Source organism: Dicentrarchus labrax, unplaced genomic scaffold, assembly GCF_905237075.1.
Source record: "Dicentrarchus labrax unplaced genomic scaffold, dlabrax2021, whole genome shotgun sequence".
Classification (NCBI taxonomy): domain Eukaryota; kingdom Metazoa; phylum Chordata; class Actinopteri; family Moronidae; genus Dicentrarchus; species Dicentrarchus labrax.
In genome coordinates, this window is record NW_026136709.1 from 3,825,135 (window position 1) to 3,852,350 (window position 27,216).

General features: G+C 39.4%; 1 protein-coding gene across 1 annotated transcript in view; it reads right to left on the bottom strand.

Annotated features, from left to right (window-relative positions):
* The window catches only part of si:dkey-225n22.4 (collagen alpha-1(XXI) chain), a 77,021-nt gene extending 49,920 nt beyond the window's left edge, over positions 1–27,101 (bottom strand). Inside the window, exons 1-18 of the mRNA XM_051410298.1 lie at positions 26,970–27,101; positions 17,107–17,228; positions 16,853–16,989; positions 16,480–16,599; positions 14,840–14,956; positions 14,017–14,203; positions 11,645–11,810; positions 11,312–11,534; positions 9,849–10,022; positions 9,303–9,380; positions 9,165–9,176; positions 8,759–8,848; positions 6,792–6,845; positions 6,623–6,676; positions 5,073–5,126; positions 4,927–4,980; positions 3,808–3,861; positions 3,529–3,582 (exon numbers count right to left, since the gene is read on the bottom strand). Of these exons, the coding sequence (XP_051266258.1) occupies positions 3,529–3,582; positions 3,808–3,861; positions 4,927–4,980; positions 5,073–5,126; positions 6,623–6,676; positions 6,792–6,845; positions 8,759–8,848; positions 9,165–9,176; positions 9,303–9,380; positions 9,849–10,022; positions 11,312–11,534; positions 11,645–11,810; positions 14,017–14,203; positions 14,840–14,956; positions 16,480–16,599; positions 16,853–16,989; positions 17,107–17,185 (1,707 nt within the window). The 5' untranslated portion in view covers positions 17,186–17,228; positions 26,970–27,101. The remainder of the gene's footprint in view (positions 1–3,528; positions 3,583–3,807; positions 3,862–4,926; positions 4,981–5,072; positions 5,127–6,622; positions 6,677–6,791; positions 6,846–8,758; positions 8,849–9,164; positions 9,177–9,302; positions 9,381–9,848; positions 10,023–11,311; positions 11,535–11,644; positions 11,811–14,016; positions 14,204–14,839; positions 14,957–16,479; positions 16,600–16,852; positions 16,990–17,106; positions 17,229–26,969) is intronic.
* Between the last annotated feature and the right edge of the window lie 115 nt (positions 27,102–27,216).

Below are 27,216 nucleotides of genomic sequence, written 5' to 3' on the forward strand. Positions count from 1 at the left end.
CCAGTCTTATATGCACTGAACCAGACCTTTGGTGATCAAGCTGTTGACCACACAGTTGGGCTTGTACACTCTACGTACTAGTTGGCTTTTGCTGAGTCTGAGTGTAAATACAAGGACTGTACTTAAAAGTCCTCTGAATAACTGAGGAGATTAACATTTTCTTGGTTGGTACTTTTTTGTGAAATATGAAGTATGTGTTTAAAGGTGCGCTAATCAATATTTTTATACTAGCAATAGCTAAAACAACATGTGTAATGTGAGAGTTATTGCTTGTTGCCTTCAGTTCTTAATGCATTATTTCACTTTCTCCTGCAATTTTATTGAGAAAAAAATGCTTAAAAACATCACAACATGCATCGCAATTTTCTTCTAGAGAGGCTGCCATGTAATCAGACATTTTAGGACAATTCAATTAAATTCAATTTTATTTGTATAGCGCCAATTCATAACAGAAGTTATCTCAGGACACTTTTCAAATAGAGCAGGTCTAGACCGAACTCTTTATAACATTATTTACAGAGACCCAACAGTACCACCATGAGCAAGCACTTGGCGACAAGGGCAAGGAAAAACTGCCTGTTAAAAGGCAGAAACCTAGGACAGATCCTTCGGCTCTAGGTGGGTGGTCGTCTGCCTGGACAAAGGCCAAAATACCCAAAGCCTTCAAAATCTTACAAATGATGTTTTCCAGGGTCTAGCTCCCCCTGGCTCCCCTGTAGTTATCACCCTGGAACCCACAGAGAACTATCACCTACTTCCTCTCAGCTCTACAGAACCTTTAAGCATCTTTCAGGTCATTGTTTTGGTCTTACAGCCAACGACTTTATCGCTTCAATTCACTCTCAATGCTCTTATCTGCACTGTTCCTACCAGCAGCATGCAGCTGTTTTCAGTGATACAAACTGATGAAGCTGATGATACACCCGCTGTACACTACCTGCCCAGCAGCAAACAGATAACGTTAAACTAGCTAGTGAACATAGTGGAGCATTTAGCAGCCAAAGACCCAGATATTTATCTCATGATGAGGGTTAAAAAAGCACTTCCAGGGCATTGCAACATGTGTGTCGTTTGGGAAACAGCAAACCAAAACTAAGTTCATATATTTTGATTTTGACCTAAATATAAAGAAAGTCAGTGCTCTGTTCTAGGTATGGTTTTCAGTTTCGGTTTTAAGTTAGTGATCTGACAAACTGTACATTTATCAAATCCAGTGCCCCATGTCACTTGTAGTTCCACCAAAATTAGTGAATAAAGTTGTGCTTTTGTACAACAGGGCCCAGCCTTCTTGCCTTTTCCGGCACAAGTGGACTAGCTGCGTGTCTAACGGAGATAACGGAGATGCCACCTGAGCATGCTCTTGCGGAGAACCGCCATTTTGTCTGCAGCTAGGTGCTCTTGAAAAGCTTTGCGAAAGAATGAAAAAATTTTTCTCGGAAGAACGCAAATGTATCCCCATAGGGTCTCCGTAGGAACCTGTGACCATTAGATGTTATATGATATGATGTTGATATTTATAGATATAAAAGTAACTGTTTGCTAGCACAATGTGTTTTCAGCTTGTCCTGTTGCCCATAGTCTCAAATAAATAAGAAAAAAAGAAGCGGCTTTTCAAAATACATAATAATTGTCAGGAGGATTGGTTGGATAGATGAACATACTGGTTAGTGCTTGGTTAGCAGCTGGTTGGAGTTTGTGTTACTCAAAAGTAAAGTAACTCAAAAGTTAGCCACTTCCTGTCTTTCCTAAACACATTCACCGCACCCCCCCCCCCCCAGACATCCACACATGGACACCAACTGTGTCCTGTTTCAGCGCCCAGTGTACCACCACCCTCCAGTTGTTGTCAAGAACTTCCAGATTCTTGGGGAAAGTAGTTTATTGTGATAACAGGAAGAGTCCCAAATTACTGAGCAGGGTGACTGCGAGTCAAAACTGGGAGAACACTCAAAGGAGTTCAGAGAGGACCCAAAATAGCATTGCACACTAAGCTGGTGGGTGTGCTCACATGCTTGCAGATGTGTGCATGTGCTCTTTCATTTAGCTACTTGTTCTTTTCAAGTTACCACAAGGGAACATCCCACTATACAGTATGTAGCATGTGGTCCCACCATGGTGTTAATTTCATTAACTGACAGAAGTGGAGAGTGTTTTCAGATTTACTGTATGACTCTGCACTGATGCTTGTACTTCTGTTTGATAAACTTACAGAATACTTTCAAGGCCAACATGGGAAAAGATGTGGACTGAGAGATTGTTTGTTTCACTTTCACACAGGAAGCTACTTACTTTCACTTTGTGGTACCAGTTGGTGGAAAAGTTGGATCTCAGTGACTCAGTGTGCTACAGTTTGTCCTTGGCACCATCATGGAAAAGGTTTGTAGGCTACATACAGTACAGTGAGGCAATGAGATGTCGCTGCAGCAAGGCTAGCACTCTCATTTAGATTCAATTGTGTTGCGTTTAATTGCTTCATGTCTTGAATGGACAACTTCATATTCTCGCAGGCATGCCACATGACAAAAAGCTTGTCATGCACACAGTCCATTTAATGTAAAGCATGTATGTTTTGCATTTACTGCTGACCATTTTTCCAAAAACCTTACAAACAACGCTATGCTGTGAAAAATAATTGGGAACAGCCTTTGGTATCTAGTTTTGTTCATACTAATTTATTTCTAGCAGCCAAAACTTTCTTTAATTGAGTAATTAAGAATCAAGTCTGCTTTGATTTTGATTTAGTTTTGTTATTTCTGTGAGGCAATCTCAGGCAAGTTTCACCTTGCTCAAAGTAGATTTTAATAGTGTGGTAAAATTAATAGAAATAAATGGTTGCCTGGGTGGAGGTAAATCAACAAAAGTATGTGTATTAGAGTACATTTGTGTACTTTTTGCTGTGGTTCCCAAATAAATCTACAATTTTTGCATACAGTGTCCATGGAAAGACGCAAGTGGCACTAACAGATGCAAATTCACTCAAGGCAGCTCATACTGAGGGCAAAGACATACATCCACACAATTTGGGTGAAAAATGCACACTTATTCCTAGGTCTTTATAAAGCTACTTCACAAATGGAAAAAACAGAGTTTCTAGAGAGTTCTGAAATCAGTTGCTAACTACAGCTAATATCTGTACAGTTTTACTTGTTATTTGGAGCAAATAAACCTAGACTTCATAAATAGTCTTGCAGTCTAATTCCTATGAATTCAATGTGGTGAAAATTCTCTTCACTTCAAGTCTGAACACACTGTTAGACAACAGTGTGCTTCCAACATTATAAGCAAGGCCTTATCACTTAACATCGGTGCTACACTTCAGTAATTGTGGCTGAATGGGAGCAAATCCTTGCAGCCAGGTTCAACATCTGGAGAAAAGTTTGCCCACAAGACTGGAGGCAGCATACAATATTAGTCCCTTTGGTTTGGAATTAAATGTTCAGTAATGAAGGAGTGTAATGTCTGGATGTCCGCATACTTTGGGCCAGTGTCTCCCACCTGATCTCCCAGTAGCTACAGTCATGCACTGACCTTTGGTCCTAGTGGCCCAACCAGTCCGCTGGTGCCTGGTAGTCCTGGCTCCCCCTGGTTGGACAGTAAACACACTCTGAGAGGCAAAGTGGAGCAGCAGCGGCCAAATTCAACACCATTGCAGTAATTATCTGTCCCACTCAAAACACTGCTAATACTGGTGTGACAGGAGGAAATCACAAACACACAAACACATACATTCTCAGTGGAAGCCAAACCTCCAAAATGCAGATTGCATGCTTTCACATCCTCTAACTGTTGAACAGAACTGGATCTTACCATTGGTCCGGCTTCTCCTGGAGGGCTCGGCTCACCTCTCTCACCAGGAAGACCCTGGTGAGATGATCACAGTGAATGCTTTGTGTGTCTGTGGTCAATAAGCCTATACATTAGGCCACTAGTTCTAGCCACTAGTAGTGGTACTAAAATAAATTCAGGGTCCCTACGTATATATGAGCCCTACCCCTGTCATTAGGGTGTGGTGTGGTAGTGTGGTAGAACTGATTTATTTCCACTTTCACATTTTGTACATGGACATATATGAACACATTAATATCAACAGAAATATTTATAGTTTGACAGGATACAGAAACATTATTCATGTACAATGGATTAAGAGTCTTTTTATGATTCTGCCAGTTAGCAGGGCCAACTGGGGTTGACCTGAGACGGCCTGCTCCCTCAAACCAAAGCTGCATCTTGCAAAAATGGTACAGTCAACACCTGTGTGTCTGTGCTGGTGACTAGAGAAAATCTTCTTGTGTTCAGTCCTCAGTGCTTTTGTGACTTACCACCACAATCCTCCAGATATCAGCCTTCTTACTGTTTACTGATCACTTTCTTACAAACATATCGATGTTGTATTAACTAAACGACATTTCCTCCTGCTGCTAACTAAAATCATTTTACTTTTATTGTGTAGCACCAACAGGAAATGCCATGTACTTGTCACCACCAATGGAATTGGACAGCACTACTTAAATTGTTACAAGATGGAGTAGTACTAGAAGAAACAGCAACAGTGACAACTGTTGTCAGGTTGATCAGGATTGGCATGTGAAATTGGGAGGCAATTTTCACCTACACTTCCAATTCAAAAATGCATAAGAGTTAACCATACACTACACTGTATATAAACTATACAGATCTCCAATGACCATTAGTTTTGTACATTTGAAACAGTTTTAGCCTAACCTGAGATTCAATACAATAGCCAATCAAACAGTAACTAAAGTAAAATGTCAGGGTATTTGTCACGTTAGCAGTAACCACCTTTTATAAAGAATAAAATGTTCAATATTCATTCACTAATTGTTTTAACTATTGATATATGAAGAGAGCTCAAACAAAAACATCACCTGCCGCCATAAAAGCATTTTCCCATTAAAATGGTCTCACCTTGGCTCCTGGGGGTCCTGGTTCTCCTGATAACCCTGGTTCCCCTCTGTCTCCCTTGGCAGTATCAGAAGAATCAGGTAGTATCAGTACAGGCGGCAGATTAGTAAAGCCACAACACTGATACAACTGCTTCTTTAAAGACTTACCATGCTACCTTTTACCCCGGGCTCCCCCTTTGGTCCGACTGAGCCGACTTCACCCTGTCCAGCCAAGGGAAGGCAGTAGGTAAGAGCGTGCAATCAAAGGCAGAAATGTATTCACTAGCATTGAGCGAGATCTCAGCTGAAACAATATGAGTATCATCTAAGTAAAATGTGACATTATCCATAAATATAGCAACTTTTTTTTTAAGTTCCATTACTCCTGTGACCAAAAATGTTGGTCTGAAACTCAATTCTGAGGTTGCTCTGTAAATAGTAATTCTAATACATATAGCAATTTCTGATCGACCCATATCAATTTCAGGCTTAAATCAACAACTTCCAGTTAGTTCTGCCCATTTCTTTAAGCCCCACCCATACCAAGTACAGATACAAATACAGATAATGTAGCTTGCTGAACAAATACAGATATTGGCGTACTCGCTCATCACTATCATTGCCTGAAACACTGTAAAGATGAACAGCTGACAACATTTTTTTTTCATTATTATGGTGCTTGAAAAGTAAATAGTTGCAATTGAAAATATTGAATTATTATATAAAAGGTTTTCACTTTATTGAGTTTTCTAAACTATTTTTTGAATACAGATTTTATTTTTTTAACTTAAACATTCGTGTTTTTCTAAAGAAGGAATGTAAATTATCATTATTATTAGTTTATTTCAAAACTTTACAGTGAATGAATAAACTGCATCGAACCTTTAAAAGTCCATTATGTGGCTTATTATACATGCACACCATTTCAGCAATGTCTAGCTGTCCATAACGTGTAGAGCAATTTTATTTGTTGACCAAAATCTAAGAGGGAAACCTTTCCATAACCTGTGAGCCAGGTCAGCAAAAGTTTGGTGACCAGGTACAAGTCGGACCTTTGGGCACAACCTGCAGATATTGTTCCGCTTACCTGAGATGATTCCTAGATATATAACATTAGCAGTGGAACCACGTTGTGTAACGGCTTAAAAGTAATTAGATGGATTTGAAATTCAAACCAAAGCATTACAAGAAGCCTTGTAAAAGTGACTTAACACATCAATATTTCAAAATTGAACCAGCATCAAATCTAAACTCTTGTTGGTTTCTAAGTTATGTTATTACAAGAAACTATGATATCTATCTCCTTAAGTCAATTATGTAAAAGTAGCCAGATTTGAAAGTTTCCCAGGTTCCACAAAGACATAAATCAGGATATCATCTGCATAGCAAGAGACACAGCCAGATTGATGACTCATGTACCTTAAAGAAAGCATGTAAAGGGATAATAAGACAAGGTACTCCAGGGGGTCATAGAAGCACAGTCAGACAGTTTGTCAATAATGCATACAACATCTTTTAACATGAGTTCATAAATAATGTTTTCCTTTAGAAATTCTAGAAGTTGGTTGCATACAACTTTTTTTAAGGCCGTGCAAGACTAGAGTTGAGTTTAATTAAAAGGATTCTGTTATTTATTCTACTTTTTCTTCTAAAATTCAATTAGAAATTGGGACTTTCATTGTGGCTACTCAAATGTGTTCATGCAACAGAATCTTTACCTTCATCCCTGGCAATCCAAGAGGGCCAGATTCCCCAGGTATCCCATCTTTACCCTGGGAACAGAGACAACATTAACTTATTCTATCATGCAGATAAAATGTATCTTTAAGACTGGTGACAACAGTGTGTAAATAAAAAAAAGTGATGAAGAAACTGATTAGCACTTACAGGCTTACCATCAGGTCCTGGGGGTCCTTCCCTCCCTTTCTCCCCTCGGAAACCCTGTAGCATTAACAAGCCTCATCACGACACTCAGAAACATATTCTTTTGATATAGTACATTTTATTGCTCAATAGTTATTTGAAATGCATAGGCTCTAATAAATACAAATTTATTTATGGCTCTGTTGATGACAGCGGTGATGGTCAGTCCACCACTTTGGTCCAGACTGAAATATCTCAACAACTATCGGATGGTCAGTCATGGTTTCCAGTTGCTACATCACAATGACTTTGGTGATCTCCTGACTTTTCCTTTAGTGCCACCATGAGGTTAATTTTTGAAGTTTTAAGTGAAATGTCTCAACAACTATTGGATGGATCGCCATGAAATCTGACCCCTAACAATTCATTTTAATAACTTTGGTGAAATTTTTTAGCTCCATCAAATTTGTCAAATACTTTGGTTGGACAAAAATATAATAATAATGATATAATGAAAATTATTTTATTTTATTAATAAAATAAAGGTAAATACAACAACATAATGTAACAGTACCACTATTAGAGAAGAGTCATAAAGTCAGTGAACATCTCTCTAAAGTTTTCTAACATTAGCAAACACTAGCTACCACAAGACTGTAACAGCAAAAGTTCTGAGGGTGTTGAATTTAACAGTGAATAATTAAACAATAAAGTGTTATTTCTTCTTTCAAAAGCAACACATTCTGGCTTTAATCTTTTACATTCCAAACTATCTTTAACAAAACATATATAAAATGATATAACCAAAAAAGTCAAATTAGAAGTCAACCCCTCTTTATTCATGAGTACTTCATGGTTAGGCAGCTCTCCAAAAAGGACATGTAAAGATTCCAAAAACCTCTCTGGGTAAACAAATTCTACCGTGACTCATGAGAAGTGAGTCACTACAGCTAGAAGTCATTAGAGGTCATTAGTGGAGGACACAAGTTATGGTCTGGATATGTGTTTTTTTGGTATGATGCACCAATTCCACATAAAATACGTACAAATTAGTTTTGTACTTTCCAATTTGCCTGTTGTGGCCTCACCTCCCTTTTCCATATAGCATAAACCACTGTGGATCCTCCATTATAATGATATAGTGTTGACTCCAATTGGAGCAGATGTATGAGAGAAGAGAGAAAAAAAGTGTGTGTAAGCAAGTATTGCATTTTATATTTCATCTATTCAGAGATCCAAGTCTGTTTTGTAACTCCTGAAATAATCATAAAGTTGTAAAGTCGTAAAGCTGGTGTTATAGATTGATTACACGCACTCGTCAGCACAGTCAGTTATATCATAGTTGAGCAATGTGGTGCTGTTGACCCTTAACTCTCGCCCCCTTTTTGTGTTCCAGTAACTTAGTAAATAGTTGAGTAAGCTTCGGTCAGAACCTCAGTCAACTTTCACCTTTCCTGCACTCAGATAACCTATGTGCTAGGCTCATTTGTTGAAAAGACAACCACATTTTCAAGATGGCGCTCATAAAAGTGACTTTTATATAGTAAAATCTTAAGTTGATGTTAGCAAAAACGCAACCTGTCTAGCAAATGAATTATGTAGATGGCCTAGCTAGTTAGCTTGCATTTTGCTAACATCAGCTTTCAGATGTAACTAGCCTGCTAATAACTGATATAGATTTAGTTAGCTAACCACTGACGTAGCTAAAACATTACCAACATTAAGATGTGACTATATATACTACTGTCCACCAGTATATGTTGCTTTCATCTTTTAACCATCTTCAAAATTTGGTTGTCTTTTCAACGTAGTCGAGACTATTACATAGAATGTCAATGTTCCGGAAAAAATATAGCTTATCAAAAAGGGGCAGGATTTAATAATACTTAATTGTACATCGTGCTTAATAGCCCTGGTGTCAAAACCACTAGAGGGGCAATACACAAGTCATATCAAACGTTCTTTGAGTCAAAGAGTTGTGGGTGTATTACCATACGTCCTGGCAGGCCGCGCTGCCCTGGTGGTCCGACCACACAGTTGCAGTCTTCTTCCTCGACTGTGGCTGTTCGATCCAGAGGACACTGAGGAAACACAAGCACAAACTGACGTCTGCAATACAACACACACTCGGAGCTTCCCTATTATACAGAAAACACCAACCAGAATAAGATTAAGCATTTATAATATTTTTTTTTCCTTGATGTTGATGTTTTGTTATGGTTTAAATCAAAAGTCTCTAAAGAAGACTTCTTAGCATGAGGTATGAACGTAGCCAGTGATTTCCACTATGTATTATTTAATGATGTAGTGTGATATTGTTACCTTTGCATTACCTCTGTGTCTAAATACTTCTAAGCAAAGTCTAATTAAAAGAAACGGGATAGAAACTGCACTTACCCTTTCATCATCCTGTGCAGCAGAAGAGAAAAAGGACAGGAGAAAAAAATAATAGTTATTATGTAGCCTGATAAATGCAGCTAAAGGAGTACAGATTACAGAGATTACAGTAGACACAAGCGACAGTGGAGACCTTACCACAGAGTAGATCTCGCAAGCTGTTTCTCTCTCACTCTGATGAGGATCACAGTACAGACGCAGCTTCTGAATCTCCACCTGAATGACAAATGAAAATGTGGTGAGGAAAATGGGAAATGTTGTTTGCAGTAAAAGGAAATAGAACAATACAAATATTTACGTTTTACTTTATGTTATCAACTGACTGGTGGGAAAGGTAAAAGATTTGATCTATTGATTGATGTATTGTATTGATGTATTCAGTTATAGTTTTGATTCGTCCAACAACCTTTTGCTTCATTTAGAAAGTAAAATTATAAAAATTTACTTCCTTCCTTTCTTTAAATATATTGAGAATATTGTATATATGCTCTTTTTTACTGTGTGAAGGTACTGTATAAATATAATTTTTATCAGTCAGTCGAGGCAGACAGCCACCCAACTTTCTCAGATCAACAAATATTTTTTGCTTCATGAGGTGCCTCCTGCACTGGGTGACAAAATGTATTATAGCCATTTCTTTGTTTTTGAAGGTATGCTTAGACCTCTCAGTTGTGGTGTACTTACAGGCACAGTGATGTCTGTTCCACGCCTCTTTGACAACTGTGTCTCCCCATTGATGTAAATGGGCTCCACCGGTTCCAGCTTTACTTCCTGGATTGTTTGATCATCAAGGAAACTGGTGACCTGGTGTGGCCTCACCAGGAGTTTGAGCTGATGCCACTTTCCGTCATACAGAGTCTGAGAGAAGGCACAAATATGAGATTCATAGATATAAATAATAATAGGTTATCTTAAATATAATGATATATGTATTGAGAGCTTGTTCATTTATGAGACTGAAACATATCTTTGTTCAAGCTTTGAGTCATGAGCAGAGTTGGAAACGATTATTAAATTGTCAAATCTTCTTTCACTCAGCCTTCCATTTCTGTTGGCAATCTTATGTGTGCATTTGTTTCAACTAATCAAATTTTGCCCGAAAAGGCCAAAAACGCGTGTTCGCTAAATGCTCCACAAATGGGTTTGACCAGAAAGGTATTAAGACCAAGAAGTCCTTCCTTTTTCCATCACAGTCTTTTTCTTGAAAGCTCAAACCATACAGAGGGAGGAGAGAGAAACAGAGCAGCTATTGTTTCATTGGGACTGAGCCACAGCCATCCTTTCCAATTGACAAATCACAGGCTTCTACCTTGTGCCACATCAAACCAAATCAAATCAAACATGCGCAAACATAAAATGAACATAATTACAACCCTGGTCAACACTCTACTCTAAAGTCTAGGTGTGTTAGGATGGAGGGTGGTGGGTGTCTTTGGGAAAAAACTACCCGGCGTGTCCAACTGGATGTATTATTACCTTGTGCTGCCATGGAAACAGAGGCATGTGCTCCAAGAACCACACATCTACCAAACAGTTTCCACTGGGGAAATACAGTTGGTTTAGAGTAGGAAACGTTTTCTTTGAGCCTCCCTCCATCACATTATATCTTCACCCGTTCAGCTGTGTATTGAACTGAACAGGGGATGATGTTTAAATAACTGCTAGTTTGGCTCTCTGCAAGTCATCCCAGTCATGTTCATTCACAGCAACCAACATGAAGGGAAACCTGAGATTGGAAGGGACAGAGTACTCTCCAGAAACACAAAATGTTCTTTCAGGGGCAGGAAAATGACAGTACCACAGCACAGTACACTCTTTATATTGTGATATTTATGTATTGCTCACATTCATCATCAACTTCTTGAGGTTTCATTATGAAAATATTAGTAATAACGCAAGTTTAAGCAGCTGCATCAAATTAGTTTTTTTTTAAGCTGCGTCCAGTGATTTTTGACCCCTAGAGGGCAGGGCAGAAAGATTCTCACTGTAATGAGCCTTGTTGAACTAAAAGACTCTAAATACCCCTGCAAGACTGTATAAATCCAATAATCAGGGGGTTGGGGAGTGGGCCACATTGGTCACCATGGGGATGAAGTGAGAATTCTTCCCATATCGGTACAGACATGAATTTTAATCCTAATACCAACCTCAAAGCCAGTTTTAAAGGTGACTCTCTGCTCCTTTTCTGTTATACTGGTGGTGGTGAACATGACAGTTTTGTCCTTCCCACTTAGTGTCACTGCAGCCTGGATCTTCTTATCCTTAGACAGCACCCTCCAAAGGTCAAAGGTGAGCCTGCTAGAAGACCCCTTTAGACGCAGGGTGGCCACGAAGACGTAGGATGGAGGGAGGCCCTCTGGGAAAATCTCCCTAGCATAAGGATGAAGTAAAAAAACTAAATATAAACTAGCAAAACATTTGAAAAGTAATTAGTAGATTTTTAAGAACTTTAACATTACACTCGTCAGGCAGTATTCTACCTGGTGTTCTCAGTTACGTCTATGGAGGCAGTCAGAGCGTAGGCTGTCTCAGAGGTCAGAGAGCCAGGGATCTTCTTGGCCTTCATCTGAACCTTCATGCCCAACATGAGCTCAAAGCCTTTCTCATCACGAGATGCCACTGGGATTCGTGTTGGACACACAGACTCTAAAAAGAAAAGGGTTACTTATTCAGACAGCTGCAAACCTCCACATAGATATGCAAAAACTGTCAGTCAGTTGTGTTATTTGGTGGTATATTGATTTGTATTTTTATGGACAACACAATTCAACTGAATTTATTCTCATACAACAATACAATATATACATTGTTTCCAGGGAAAAAAACAGGTGTATCTAATAACACAACCCGTTCTCATTCCCAACTCGTCGAAGACTGACGCTTTGTCTCTTTCCTGTTGGTGTCCCATACAGCCGCATATGGTACCCATCAGTGGCTGTATGGGACGCACCGGGCTTTCTATTGACTCTAATGTAAACCCATCGTATAGACACTTACAGAAACTTCCATCACTACAATATCAACCTGATCGCGGAATGATGTTGCAACATTATTAGTACAAAAAAATATAAAGTGAAGTTAGTTAGTTATGTTAGCTGCACAATTAGACATCGACACTGTCAAATTAGCAACAACACATATAGCTCCTCCAGTGACCGGCATGAAGCAAGATGTCTTCATTAAAATACATGGCTTTATTGGTGGTCAGTCCGTGAGGGTTCAAGAAAGAAAAAATAAATTAACAAAAATAATGCTGTATGCATGTCTCATACATCTTGTGCTATAACCAAGCATATATACAGCTAGACACTTTACAGTTTGATTGAATAAACCGAAAATGACACATGTAAACACAATAATCAATTACACCTTCACAGCAGATAAACAGCCATCAAACCTCATTGCTGCTCATCAAGAAGAGTACATAAGCTAACTTATGTAATTATGACAACCACAGTGGAATGGGCTTTCTCTTTCGCGGGCAAGTTTTCAAAGTTTCGCCCAGGCAGAACAAATTAATGCCGTCTAGCTGTACAGCTACCTGTAGACGGAACTTTCAAAACTTGCCCCGTTTCCACCGTTCATAATTGTCATATTTACATAAGTTAGCTTATGTACTCTTTGTGATATATAATAAGGTTTGTTGGCTGTTTATCTGCTGCAAGACATCTTGCCTCATGCCGGTCACTGGAGGAGCTATATGTGTTGTTGCTAATTTGACAGTGTCGATGTCTAATTGTGCAGCTAACATAACTAACTAACTTCACTTTATACTTTTTTGTCCTAATAATGTTGCAACATGATTCTGCGATCAGTTTAATATTGTAGTGATGGAAGTTTCTGTAAGTGTCTATAAGTGCTGCGGATGGGTTTACATTAGAGTCAATAGAGAGCCCGGTGCATCCCATACAGCCACTGAAGGGTACCATATGCGGCTGTATGGGACGCCAAAAGGAAAGAGACAAAGCGGCAGTCTTTGACGAGTTGGGAATGAGAACGGGTTGAATAACATTAACAATGGCTCAGCCCGTCATTTTTCTGCTCTCACATCTCAAAATGTCTGCCGTTTTGCTCTGCTTCCTTCTGCTCTTCCTTCCAGTCTGTCTCACCATTTTCAGTGAGAAATGACAACTGTGACAAGCTACATAACACGTAATTACTGAAATATAATGGTAACAAAAGGACATTTTATTGCCTTATAATACCATTAAGATCAATGTGTTGGCAGACAATTGCCTATTTACCTACACAATGAGCAGAACAACATTAGCATTCCGTGGGAGTCATGTTTTAACTATGTTTTAGCCTCCAACAATTCCTAAGAATATCTTGCTCTACTATCATCTTGCTTTGGCTGTCATAAATGAGTAAAGTGACCAGTAGGCTATGTCAGAAGAAACTTCCGCCATACCTGTGACTTAGGTTCCATTAGCAAAATGCCACCTTTCAACAATGCCAGCTCTGTCGGTTACAAGTTTCAGGCACTGCTCACTATTATTTATTTCCTAATTATTTATTTATTTATTGGGGTTCCATAGTCATGAATCCTCAACAGTGAACACTGGCAAGCTTTAATGATGAAGTATTCTGTGTTCGTTTTTAATCATTTATTTGTTGATTGATTTGTGTACCTTTTGTAAAACTGCATTTTATCCTATTATTTCCCCTGGTTACAGCAGTAAAAGTCCCATTTCTTTTTTTCCCATAGACCATATTATGTGGCTCACAGTTCTATGGCTTGGATCAGCAAGAAACTCAATCAATTCAATCATCAGTACAAGGTATTAACAACAGCGTTAGGAAACATCTGGCTCTTTGATCAGAAATTGATGGTACAAGCATGTGTACATACCTTCACAGAGCTTTTGTTCCATGGAGTCTCGGATACGGTCAATGGTGGTGTAATCTTCAGCATACAGGACATAGGTGGTTGATGGTTTATTGGCGATGGATACCAGCTCCGAGGTGGTGATCTCACTGCCAACTCCAACGGCGAATACTGTAATGCCCTGAGCTCGTGCCTCCATACTGGCATCCACCTAAAAATACAAAGGTTATCTGTGGTGAAAATGAGCACCCCATACAGCCAACAGCTATAGTGTGGTAATCCCAAGCCAGATAGTTTTCATGTCACACAAAACGTTGGATGCTGTCACAGCAAACTTGTAGACATTTGTGTGAGTGTGCGGTGTGTGTGTGTGTGTGTGTGTGTGTGTGTGTGTATTTGATGGGGGGGTCATATTTATTTATAAAAGTTGGCGGGAGGGGGGTAAATTGTTTTCAATTGTTTTAATGATGTGGGAATGTGTGTATTCATAACTTTGTAATTGAAATTTTGCACAACTGTGAATTTAGTAACTGTTTTTAATTTATTGTATGTTCCATTTACCTGCCCAGGGACTACGGGTGGAAAATAGCAATTTGCTAAAACCCGGTGCAATGCATCTCTCCTTGTATATACAGGGTTAATGTTTTATTGTGCACTGTCCTTGCTGTAATAAAAGAAATAATAATAATAATAGTGTTTCCTTGTTGAGGTTCTACGGATGGGGGAGCTCCTGACATTATTTTTTTTCACACTGTGATACTTCAGAAGTTCCTTGACGCTACCACAATGATTTAGGGCCACCCAAATAACCTGACTTGGTTTCGCTCATGCCAAAAGTAACATTTACCACATCATCCTGAGATTTGCCATCAGTAACCACCACAGCAATGCGGTTCTTGACCTGGCTGGCTCTTTGGGATGAGGAGAAGACGTGGTCCACAGCAAACTTGATGGCCCTGCCAGTCTGCAAAACAGTCAGAAAACAGTGCCATGATGCTGTGAGGAATCATATGTGTGAACTTGTAGGATTTCTAGCCATTGACAGCCCCAATTGCTGTCAAACAAAATCTTCTTTATTTTCCCCATGGGAAAACAGGTGCGAATAGCATCAGATTACAAAAGGATACAGCAGGCAAACTGTTTAAAATGTATTTCTATTCCAAGAACATGTGATGTAAAGCAAAGCAACCAAATTTAGCATGCCTGGATGTTTATTGACCATTTCTGTGCTTGTGGCCTTGCTGTGTGGTCATGTTGCTGCAGATGCACCTGTGGTGAGTGAACGTTGGCACCCTTGGACCTGCATAAGTGCAGTCTGCCTCTCCATAACCAGCCACAGCCTGCTCCACTTTATTAGTTTCTTGTTTTTGGATGGAGTACTGGAAGTAGTGAAGAAATTTTATAGGACATTTTATAGCACATTTTAGGAGTAAAGGCTGTTTTATACTTCCACCGCTCCTCTGCAATGCAGGTGTCCCGATCAAACCAGTAGCAGTCATTAGTGCAGCGAGCCGGGTGTGTATGGAACCAGTAATTATGGCCATAGACGCACAAAACAAATGTTGCTTGGGCAACTTTAGCGTGGTCTTGTGCACATTCTTGTAGAGCTTTCATCAGAAAAACTTCTGTGCGAGCCCCAACTGAGCCCAAACTGCAGAAGCAGTTTTGGGCCTGAGCCTGATCCAAACCCAAATTTAAGATAAATCAATAATAATGAATAATTTATTACAAGCTAAAGTAAACTACATTGTGCATTTTTCAGCGTAAATTATTAACAAAACTAATAAATAACAAAGTCACTCATTAATTACAGTTGCATGCATTATTAATAAAAATATATATTTTTAAATGTAAGTCTGTCAGAGCCTGGCCCATGGCAGTTGCTTTGGGCCTCAGGCTTGGTGACAGCACTGTCATGAAAAGTGACATGACAAAAAATTGACATTATGAAAATAATAAGTGGAATGTTAATGCATTAAGTGTCCATGGGGAAAATCCTATAATGAAATAAAAACAGATATTTGTTTCATAATTATGTATTCATTTAATATTGAACACTTTGTGGTTCCACAGTCATGAACTCTCATCCGCTTCCAATGAACACTGCCAAGCTGCGTTTTAATGGACAGTGTATTCTACATCAGTTTTTTAATAATTATTTTCCCGCCCTCTGTAAAACTCCATGTTTCCTTATTTTTTAATATCTATAGTGAAATTAATGTAATTTACTAGTTTATATAATTATGCGCATTTGACTTCCCCTAGGGGAACACAAGCAGCACTCCCAAAGTTTCCTGACCTTTTAGCTTTGCCTGTCTGTGTGACATTGGTTTATTATTCATATTGTGATGTATATGGTCGTGTTAACATATTCAGCATGAACATACAGTGTGATAATAACACACAGTGTTGTATATTCTCATAATACCTGCATGCACATCAGTATTGATAGAGTTGTAAAGATAAAAAAAAAACATGGTGTCCTGCCTGTGTGTTTCCTCCCAGGTACGTGATGCTCTGTATGGCCTGGATGAGCTCTGCTCCACCCTGGTGCTTCCCCAGAGAAATCTCCAGACGAGGAGTGTCGCTGTACTGGATCACAGCCACCTACAGCAGACACAAACATAAACTAATGTAGGTGTATTGCAGATTTACTGATGCTCTGCAGCACTTATGTGGCTGTTATTAAACTGGCTACAGTGCTCTGGATTTGACAAGAGAAAATAATCAGATAATAGTAATGAGACTGGCCATGAACAGACTATGTAAGCCTGATGGAAAATTGCTGTTAAACGCAAATGAAAATAACAATCTCACTCCATTCATGCTCAGCACACATATATATATATATTTATATTACCTGTGTGTAGTGGGAACTGATGTCAAATTGGCTAGTGATGTTGATAAGCCACTGCTTGGCAGTGTCGAAGTCAGAGAAGCCAACACTCCATGAGCCATCAACAATATAGACCAGGTCGTTTACAGCAGTGCTGCAGCCTACACAGTGATCAAAGAGAAGTACCATTAGGTTCAGACTCAAGAGGTCGGTATCTAACGCTGCTGTCATCTGAATGATACACTTTGTTGGGGTCTATATAACAGGGTCGTCCCTACCTGCTCGGACATCATCCTCCTCTGCAGCCTCCAGTGGGGTCAGTAGCAATATTGCACTCCATACTGACCACAGCAACATGGCTTCGTAGGAGAGCGGCCTACCTTGGTCCAGTCCAACCTGGCTAAATTAGTGTGTGAAACAACAAGGGTGTTAACGATGAGCTTTTCTCCTCCCATCAGGCCAGAATGACCTACACGTTAGTACATGACGATATATCTTTAAGTAAAGGCCAGAATTTAGAGATCCCTTACAGACGTGTTTTACGACATACACAATGAATGCATTTTTGAGGGGAGGGGGACTTTAATGAAATTCGCTGTGGATATTCATTACACCTAGATGATGGCCCCTATATATGTTTTCTAGCCCCCTGGCCTTTTGTCTCATCAAAATGTCCACTTGTACAGGATATTCTAATCTAACTGGCAGGTTGCCACCACATTTACATTCATGGTCCCAACAGATCATGCTGAGGCCATAATGTCTGCATTGCATTACACATCTCCTGAAATTAACTGAACACATTCTTCTTCCGAAAGGAAATCAGCTCTTTTTACTCTTGCATCCATGGTGCCACCCTACAGACAAAATTTCCATATTTCATCCCCACTAGTGGTAAGGCTCTACAAATACCTAAATTATGGCCTTTTGTTTATTCCTTCCCACACTTTGGATGTCCTGGGTGTAATATGCATTATGTCCTCTGGGGGCCACTAGGGAGGCTTCAGACTTATAGCCTGAAACTGAAATAAATACCTATAAATCAGTCAGCCGATCTTTGCAGCTTTGCAGCTTCCATTTCAACTACAAAAAACAAAACTGTGACTGTGTGTTGAGTCCTTGTGTGTAAAAGCTGCATCTCAATGCATTTCATTTTTAAAATCTTTCCTTATCTGCCTGATTCCTTATCTGCCTAATCTTAATGTTTCTTCTGATGTGGAAATGCAAACAGGAATATGCAAATTGGTTCCTAGTTAAGTTCCAGAGTTTTCACTTCCCACAGGAACTAAGGAGTATTTGGTTAAAGAGGGCCTTTAGAGTGTAATTCAACACCAAGCTGAAAATTGTTTCGTTGAACTTGTCTAGTTGTTCAGTTTAACTCAAACCTTGCACCTGTAACGTCAGTGTGTATTTAACACTCTTCTACCACAGCTGAAGGTCACCCAAAACAAGACTGCCTGCTAGTGACTTTGTACTCCGTAATACAAATGTATACACACACATTACAATGCATAGAGTACTAATACATGTATGTGTTTCCATGAATTAAAAGGGCTCTTTCCAACAGTCCATAAAAAGTCTAATAGACTGTGTTGTAATGTTGAGTTGGCACATGTATATGATATATGGCTTGAGAAAGACATTTGACTGCCTTGTGAAATCACCACATCTCTCTTTTCCTCTTGTCTGTCCCCACTGTTCTCCTCTCCTCCTCCTCTTCCCCTTGAAATGCTTTTGTGAGTTCTCATGTTGTGCCATGCGACATATGGTCTAGTAGCGTGTTTTCTCTCCCTGTGTTCATTTTGCAGCGCAAACATGGTTCCGCCGACCACAAGGCTGGGCCCGAGAAAATAACAACGTGAGCACTGAGATGCTGGGATGGGAAAACAGAAGTATAAACATGGCAGAGCGGGCTGCAGTGCGCTGGCAGAGGATTTAAAGACGGGGGAGGATCAGTCAGCTGAAGAGAGTGCAGCTACCACAACCCTTCTTTTACAGTCTCCTCCCAGCTCCCCTAACCCCTTTTCTCTTTCTCTTTTGTTTGACTTGCTATTATAGAACCATATTACACCAAAATACTTCCAGTTGTGACACTATCTGTCTCATGTATTACTGTCAGGGTATAGTGAAAGTTTCAGCAAATATGACAAAAAGTTATTTCAATAAAAGTTACCAACTGCAGCTTTAAATGTTTCTTCAAACAATTGGTTAAACAATGCCAGTATTCTATAACTGATATAACTATAGCTAATGAGTTTTGCATTACTGCCTACATGTGAAGAATGAATCTCTAACACAGACTAATAAAGTTACAGAATAAAGGCATTACAGTGAGCACATGTGCACCCCATATGAAGACAACAAGCTGGCCACGGGCTTGAAATGGGCAAACCTTAAGGGCCCCACAAGGGCTAAATGTGGACTGTGTGCACTATACGAGAGCCGTATGTGCTCAATAACCTGGCTCCCACATGGGCATGCATGGGCCTCTACTGGGTTTCATGTTTGGAAAGTGAAAGTTTTTGACAAGTGGCAATCTCCATGGCTGGCAAAAGAAGCCAACATAGAAGTGACCAAATCTGCAGTTCCTCAAACGGCCACTTAAGGCTGGCTCCAGAAGTGAAGTGGGCCTCCATAGGGCCTGATATATCAAAACATGTTTACAGCCTGGTACAAAAAATGATATTGGTCTCTATAGCTAATTTCCCCATTCATAACCACTGTAACACCACTGGGGTACATTTTATAGAACTCACTCGTTTAAATTACATTGAGGCTTAAAGTTATGCATAATTAAGGGCATAACTGCTTTGAGTGACAGGTGGGTGTCATCACAGTTGGCTCTTATCAGTAACCAGGCCTGATTCAGTCCGCCTCAGCTCCACCCACGCTCCACCTCTTTTTTCCATTTGTAGATTAGCTGGGAGGTGGCCGAGTCAGGACTGCCAAGATGGTGACGGCCAGAGTTGACCAGCTCTTCAGAAACCTATGAGTGACGTCACAGAGACTATATCCATTTTTTATTATGCAATCTATGGTTTTCGAGGGTCCCTTCTGATAATCATTGCTTTAAAGGACCATTGTGTAGGATGTAGTGGCATCTGGCGGTGTGACAGCAGATTGCAAATCCCTTGCTTCACCTTTCCCTTCCAAGCACAGAGGAATGAATGAATGAAAACATTCATGTATAATGAGATCCTCTTGAGTGTGACACATTGGATCTTTAATGTGGGCCAATTTCACTAAGACATATGTAAGATTAGTTACTGCTATAGACTTTACTTTTACTTTACTAGTGTTGCTTAACAGCTTGAACAATGGGTGTGATTATTGACAATGTCTTCAGACTGACTGGCTTTTAGTTTGCCCTTTAAATTGATGGAAAACCAACCAACACTCACATTCTTCATTTAGAGTTCATGTTTACCAGAAATTTTTCTGTCTGCTTTTACAAACCCATTTGTCTTCTGCTGTCTCCTGTTTGGCTAAAACAACTGTTAATGTGTATTTCCCTCTCTCTCTCTTTGTCTCTCACTCTCTCAGCTTGTTAAAGGTCCTGGGTTCCCCCACACAGGTGTTTTCACTTACTGTACCTGATTACACCTCTCCTGAGGACGTGTGGTCATGCACAGACTATGCTTGATTAATATCTCTCTGACCCTCCTATTAGTTTAGTTCAGCTTGCACCTGTTCAGGTAACAGACTTACACCTTCATCACTCTTGTTGGTTCAAGTAGGTTTGTTCACCTCATGTAAAACCTGAGCAGAGGAATCAGCAACAATGCTATTAGAGCGATGCTCTTTGCAGTGGAATCAATGTACAGCTATGCACTTGATACCATTTAAGACAAGAAGAAAGCTAAGATGAGAGCAGCAATGTGACTGCGTGAATTATGTCGCTATGGCGAAGCGGAGCAGACTTTATTGATTCACTTCAGTCAGCACACTAACATTATTAATGAACCTGTGATTGTTTGCCACAGACACATACTGACTGTTCAGGTAAAACAGTTTACCCTTTTTATCCTCAACACTTTCATAGTTCTTATTTCACTTAAAGGGGAACTTGGCAACTCTAGCCATTTCTTCGCTGGTTTTCACTTTTGTCGTTGCATGTTTTCTCAACAAGCTCCTCCTACAGCTCTGGGACATATATTTCAAAACACTGTCGTAAAAAGACTCACTTGCGGCCCCCTCCTCCCCCTTTCTACCGCTGCTGATGTGCATTTGTTGCCGGACAACTTTTTCGTGTGGAGCAATGTCTACCGAGGTGGGTAATACATTCATCGTCGCTTGTTCTTATAGCTGGCGTGGCTAACCGGTATTGAGGGGGGCGTGTGCGTTTATGTGGAATTGCCGTAAAGCAGTTTGTGTTTCTTGCTCATTTTCGCTTCTCACGATACTTCCTATTTCCAACTTAACAGGACGGTCGTCCCAAAGTTGCAAGGTTGGATTTTCGCCTGGGGACGCTAGGGGGAGCGGGGAAAGTCACCATTTTCACTGGAACAGGCCATTTAACCATCCAAATGATTTCTAAACGGGTTTATTAAGTTGAAATAGTTGCCAAGTTCCCCTTTAAAAGGGGGAGTTGTTCTGAAGACAAGAAAGTGACTTATGGCTGCTCTCATCTATCCCTTGTTAATGCAGTCAGCAAAACTGCCATTTTAAAAGGGTGAACAACATATAATGAATATAAATAGGAGTGAAAATATACATGTATTTGACTTTGTTTTAAATTATTATTATTAAAACAACAGTTAACCTTTAAAATTATAGAGCTCAAAGCAGTCAACAAATCTACAAAGTCACAACAGACCTTTCTTTTAGCAGACATTTTAAACTGTCAAACCTAAAGGTGTAACTAATAGCATTCTTTGACAGCAGAATTCTGTTCAAGATTTTTATGGCAGAATCTCATTTTGGTGCCACAGTTCTTTATGCTGGTTCATTGGCATGGTTCTAAATGGAACAGAGCCATTGTTATTATCATCAGTAACACCTGCGCTTTTCCTGCTGAGGCAAGTCAACATGTCTGCTTTGCAAAAGGTGTATTTGAATCTCATACAGGCAGCATGTCACTGCAAATCAGTGAAGTCAGCAGCTCTAATGTTAGGTTCGACTTAAAACCTGCGGGTCTAGATACTAAATGTATCATCACATAAACTTACACATTTTCTTGGAGACTTACCCTAAAGGCATTTATGTGATTAACACCAATATATATTTCTTGAATTGTTCTTTTCGAGTACTTTCATGCAGAACTCAAATATTACGCAGCAAAAAGCTTTCGCACCATGAATAAAGGCATCGACCAGTCACGTTGTATGGAACAGACATCACGTCATCAAAAATGGTAAAGAAAATTGTGACAAAAGTGACAATTGCTCCCTCAACACAGATTGCTTAGTGGAATTTACCGACAGGGAACTGCAGCTGAGATGAACCCAATGAATGTGACCCTGTATCGGTGAGTCGCTCTGCAAGCTCCTGACGTTTTTCTGCCAGTCCCTGTCTTGTTTTGTCCACAGTAAGTGTGCACGGATTTATTTTTAGTTTTATTGAGTCACAAATTTGTATCGCTTAATAGGTTTGATACAATATATAGACAGTTTGGCCACAAAGTACTTTATATTTTTATGTTGTTTAGTTCTCACCTCCCTGGTGTGTAAAGCCCTTAAACCTAACCATAACCCCAACTTGCCTAAAACTTTAATCACTTTCCCTCAAATTTCAGCTTTTTCTTGGGTGGATGACTTTTATCCCCTGTTGGACAAGCTTTTCCAACTCAACTGGTGGTAAGAAATGTGTCCCCAAAAGTCAGACACACAAATGATAAATTCTTTCACATTAAAAAAAAGAAATTAACTCTTGAACATATGACCATAATAAAAAGGTTTCCCTTACATTTATGAGCTTGGGCGTGTGTGCCCACTGATGTAGGGAATAAAAGAGACTTCCAAGAAAAACAACAGCACCAGTCACTGTTCAAATGCCTAAAGTGAACAAAACTTCATCAGGAGTAGGTCAGGGTGGTTGAATGGGTCCACAGAGTGTGTGACTTTGACATGTGAGACCACCATTGATTTCACAGTGGTCTCTTTTAACCCTGACCACAATCTTTTCCTAACCCTAACCAAGCCAGTTTTGTGTATAAACCTAACCAAACCTTAACCATAGTGGTGGCAGATCAGTTAACGTTCATATAATTGTGATTTGTTATGGTTTTGAAAGGCACTGACAAACTGTGTTGTCCTGCCAGGGAGGCCTTATAAAGAAATTATTCTGGGTTGTTTTTAAAGACAGTGACAAATTATGTATGATTTTGTTATTGATTAGTTTAGAGGACCTATTGGAATAAAAAACAAGTACAGCTGTAAGAAAGCGATTTAGTTTATAGTCGCTGGATTCACAGAGGAGACAAAGGAGAGCTTCAGTTAGTTCATTTCTATCCAACCTGAGGGGAAATGCAGGAAATTTGAAAAATGCAATGTGTGATGGAAAACACTGGAAATAAATTGTGACCCACATGAAGCATGTGACTTCAACATCCACTGAAGCTTCTGAACCACAGAGACCAAAATAGTGGCATATGAAAACACCAGATATGTGCAGAGCAATGATAAAGATGATGATGAAAAAAATGAAGATTTGTGCTAAATTTGGAGGGAAACATGACTACAGGGTGGATCTAGTGAAATATTCATGGGGTGGCCAGAGGATGGAATGGATTTAGGCATCTCCAAGCACACTAAACATTAAACTCTGTGGATGTCAGCCAAGTCTCAATGCCAATACAGTTATCTTCAGTTATTCAAGTTATTTTTGCTGAAAAAAAGTTGTTAAAATGGATTACATTGAAAATTTTAAGTAACACAAACTCAATTTTGTAAGTTCAAAAAGATTCTTGATGAAGCAGCTTTTTACTAGGTATTTTGTTTTCACAGTACGAAAAAGAATAACAAGTCAGTGTCACTTAAAATTAATAAAGCTACTTTAATCAAAAAATGTTTTTTACTTACAAAATTTAGTTAGTTTTACAAGACTTTCGAAGTAATCAGTTTCAACAATTTTTTGAGTTAAATGAACTGGTTTTACAGTGCAGAAGAAGACGGAAATAACTGTAAAATAAATGTGTACGCTAATTGATGTATGTATCGCTAACCCTGACAATTATGCAATATGTAAACATCACTCACAGGCCTTCCTAGTTTATGATTTTCCTTTTATTTCCATTTTAAACTTTATGACTGTGGGGCCAGAGTCTATAACACTGCGACAGCATGCAACCGAATGAATGTCTCAAATGTTTCACTGTGTCTAAAAATGTCTCTACCAGGATCCTCAAAAAGACACAAAATGTTTTTTCCTTACTCAAATCCATCCATACATCCTATCCTGAGCGGCTCACTCTTTCATTTTAAAGCACATTAGTCATTACAGACGCACAGTGACGATAGGTGGGTAGTGAACCTGAATTCCTCCAAACCTCACTCTACATTTGGCAAACCAGAGGTGCAGTATGCCAGCCACATCAACCGCCTCCACTGGCTTCGGCATCACAGAACATTCCTTGTGCACAGATGTTGTTGGGATTGCTCAGCGCCTTTGGTTGGTTTATGAAACAGACATGACTGCAGAGAGCAATCCCAGCAATCCCAGCACTGCCATAATATTGTTAACATGCTAATCCACTACATTTCTGACTGATGGCTGAAAATACTATTTAGTCATTGCAATAAATTATGAGATGTGGAGTCTGGCAGGATTTAGTTTGACAATGTGGTTAAGTCAAATTTAATTAAATACAGTCTTTAAAAGATCAGTGTTTCTGCATGTTCACTGTAATACTAATCATTTTCCAAAGCATGCTGTGTATTATTTTACATTTTGAATGTGGTTTCACAACTTTCTAGCCATTGATTTCCATTCATTATACTATGTTATGAAAATCAATTTTCAGTGACTTTCATTACCTGATTTTTGTTTTGTTTTATGCAGTTGAAAGTGCACATTGATTCATAACACCCTCACTTTATTGTCGTGCAATGCTAATATATCTAACAAAATAAATGCACATGGGAGGTTCTCTGTAATTATTTTTTTAAAGGAAGCCTGTTACATTAACACACGATATTCACATAACAGTACAGAAAATTTTATTTTGCATGTTCTCTGGACATTCTGTGAAAATTTTGACTACATTTGGATGCAAATGTGACTAGTGATGTATTATTTGATTTGTAGTATTTGGGTTCAAAATATGCAAAAACATAACACAAAAATCGAATATGTTGTTTATGTGTTACCCATTTGTGTGCTGTTTTTTGTGATCTCACAGAGATCAAAGTAATAAAATGTTTGCCAAGGGCAAAACCAACTATTTAAAGTCAGTATTTCTACAGACTGGCCCAGCCTCTGATAGCGAGCAAAGCAGAGAAGAAGAGCAGAGAGGAGTGGGAAACTTTTTTAAAGTTATGAGTAGTTCTGACAGTAGACATGTGGGATCCAAGTGTCAACCCGTTGGTTTGTAGAGTACAGTTTTGAAGCCTCAAGTTCACCATGTTGGTTTTTTGGAGCCAACGGCATGTTTCTGAAAAGACTTAGGGGAGAAATAGGCAAAGCAGAAACTTGATTCATATTTAATCAGCACTGTCTACTTTGACAGTTTGATCTGAGTTTTTTAACGCGTTGTGCTCAATGGACTCACTAAGAATCTGTCAATCACAAGGAAGCCACGGCCTAAAACATACCCTGGTTTATGCTCTCTTTTACTCTTAATGGGACCATCATTTACTAAATGAACATCACGCTGTATGGAAGAAGACTTGAAACTAGAGACTGACACCATAAACTTATTTGTAAATATTCACTGAGCTAATAAATCAAGGGAGAAGTAGGTTAATTTCTCCATAAGACTCAATACTATGTGACTTTTTTTTGCAACCCAGATTTAAGACACTTCCGTGTTGGCTTCACTTCACAAACCCGGAAGCTCTGTCTACTACTTATCACCAGAGGAGGTGCTACATATGTGCTAAAGTTACAAATAGAGCAAGCAAAAATGCTTATATGGTCCTTTGTATTGCAGCAGGATTGTGTAACTACTGCTGTCAGTTAAAGGCTAATGCAAATCATTTCTACAGCAATGTCTATCTCAAGTTTGCTAACATTACCCACCTTAAGCTCATACCAAACCAAGAGAGGATGTGTCTGAGGTGAACAAGGTTTTATTGCTTATGAATTGTACTTTTCCTTGGTAAGAGGTATCCCCTTTTCAAAATCTACACACATAGTCTTGTTCTAAGCTATTTAATGGCATGAATAACTCCCATTCAAAGCAAAAATAGCTACAGTGACCAAAGCATTTTAGCTGTCATGTAAAACCTCTCGGTGACAGATAATTAGTGACTACTACTGAAGACTATACTTTCCTGACATTCACCATTGAGATGATCTTCTATGATGAAACTATATGTCCCAAACTTAAAATTGCTGCCTTATGCCTCGACTATCTTTAAAACCATCCCACACACCTTCTCCGTCATTTAATTCAGTAGTTGTACATACAGTACAGTAATTAGGATGGAAGTTATTTCAGGCTACAGATTTACAGTCAACAGCACAACTCTGAAATGCCAAGAGACACACAGAGAGACTTTGGTGCCTTGCGCTAAGGCAGAGGACCTTGCTGACCCATAATCACAGAGGTGGATTTATGCAGTTATACTGTATATTTAGCTTGTCTTCTCATTGTCCTGATGGCTGGTCAGTTGTGGCCAAACCAAACTCATGCCATGCTAACATCAAGTTTGGAAAAGGCTACTAAAAAACAGCGATGATACATGCATGCATAGATACTATATACTGTACGCAGCTGCCCCAACCCTAACCCTAAACCCTAACCCTAACCCTAACTCTGGTAAGTGAAACAACCACCTAACTACCAACCAACAAGAACAGAGATGACTTATATTCTCAAAAAAAAAAGAACAAATGCTTTTGTAGTGCTGTCTCCAAACCTCTCTTTGGTATTATTATAATATATACATCACATATAAAAATAGTTGGCACTGTGATTACCCTCTGTAAAATCCCCCCACACAACAGCACATGCACCAAAGAAGTGATGACAGGGCCTTACCTTTCCCTCTCAGCTGCAAGCAGGCAATGATGACTGCCACTTTGCGAGGAGAAAGTGAAGAGAGTGAAGTCCTGACTTGGTAGTGACAGTCCTCCCACTGGTTGGCAGAGGGAGTGGTGGGAGTGTCAGGGCAGCCTTTATAAATCGTGGCTATAGCTTCACCACAGAATGTCACACTACAGAGACCAATGTGGATCTAATGTGGATTTACACACACACGCACGCACACATCCAATGTGTGGACAGA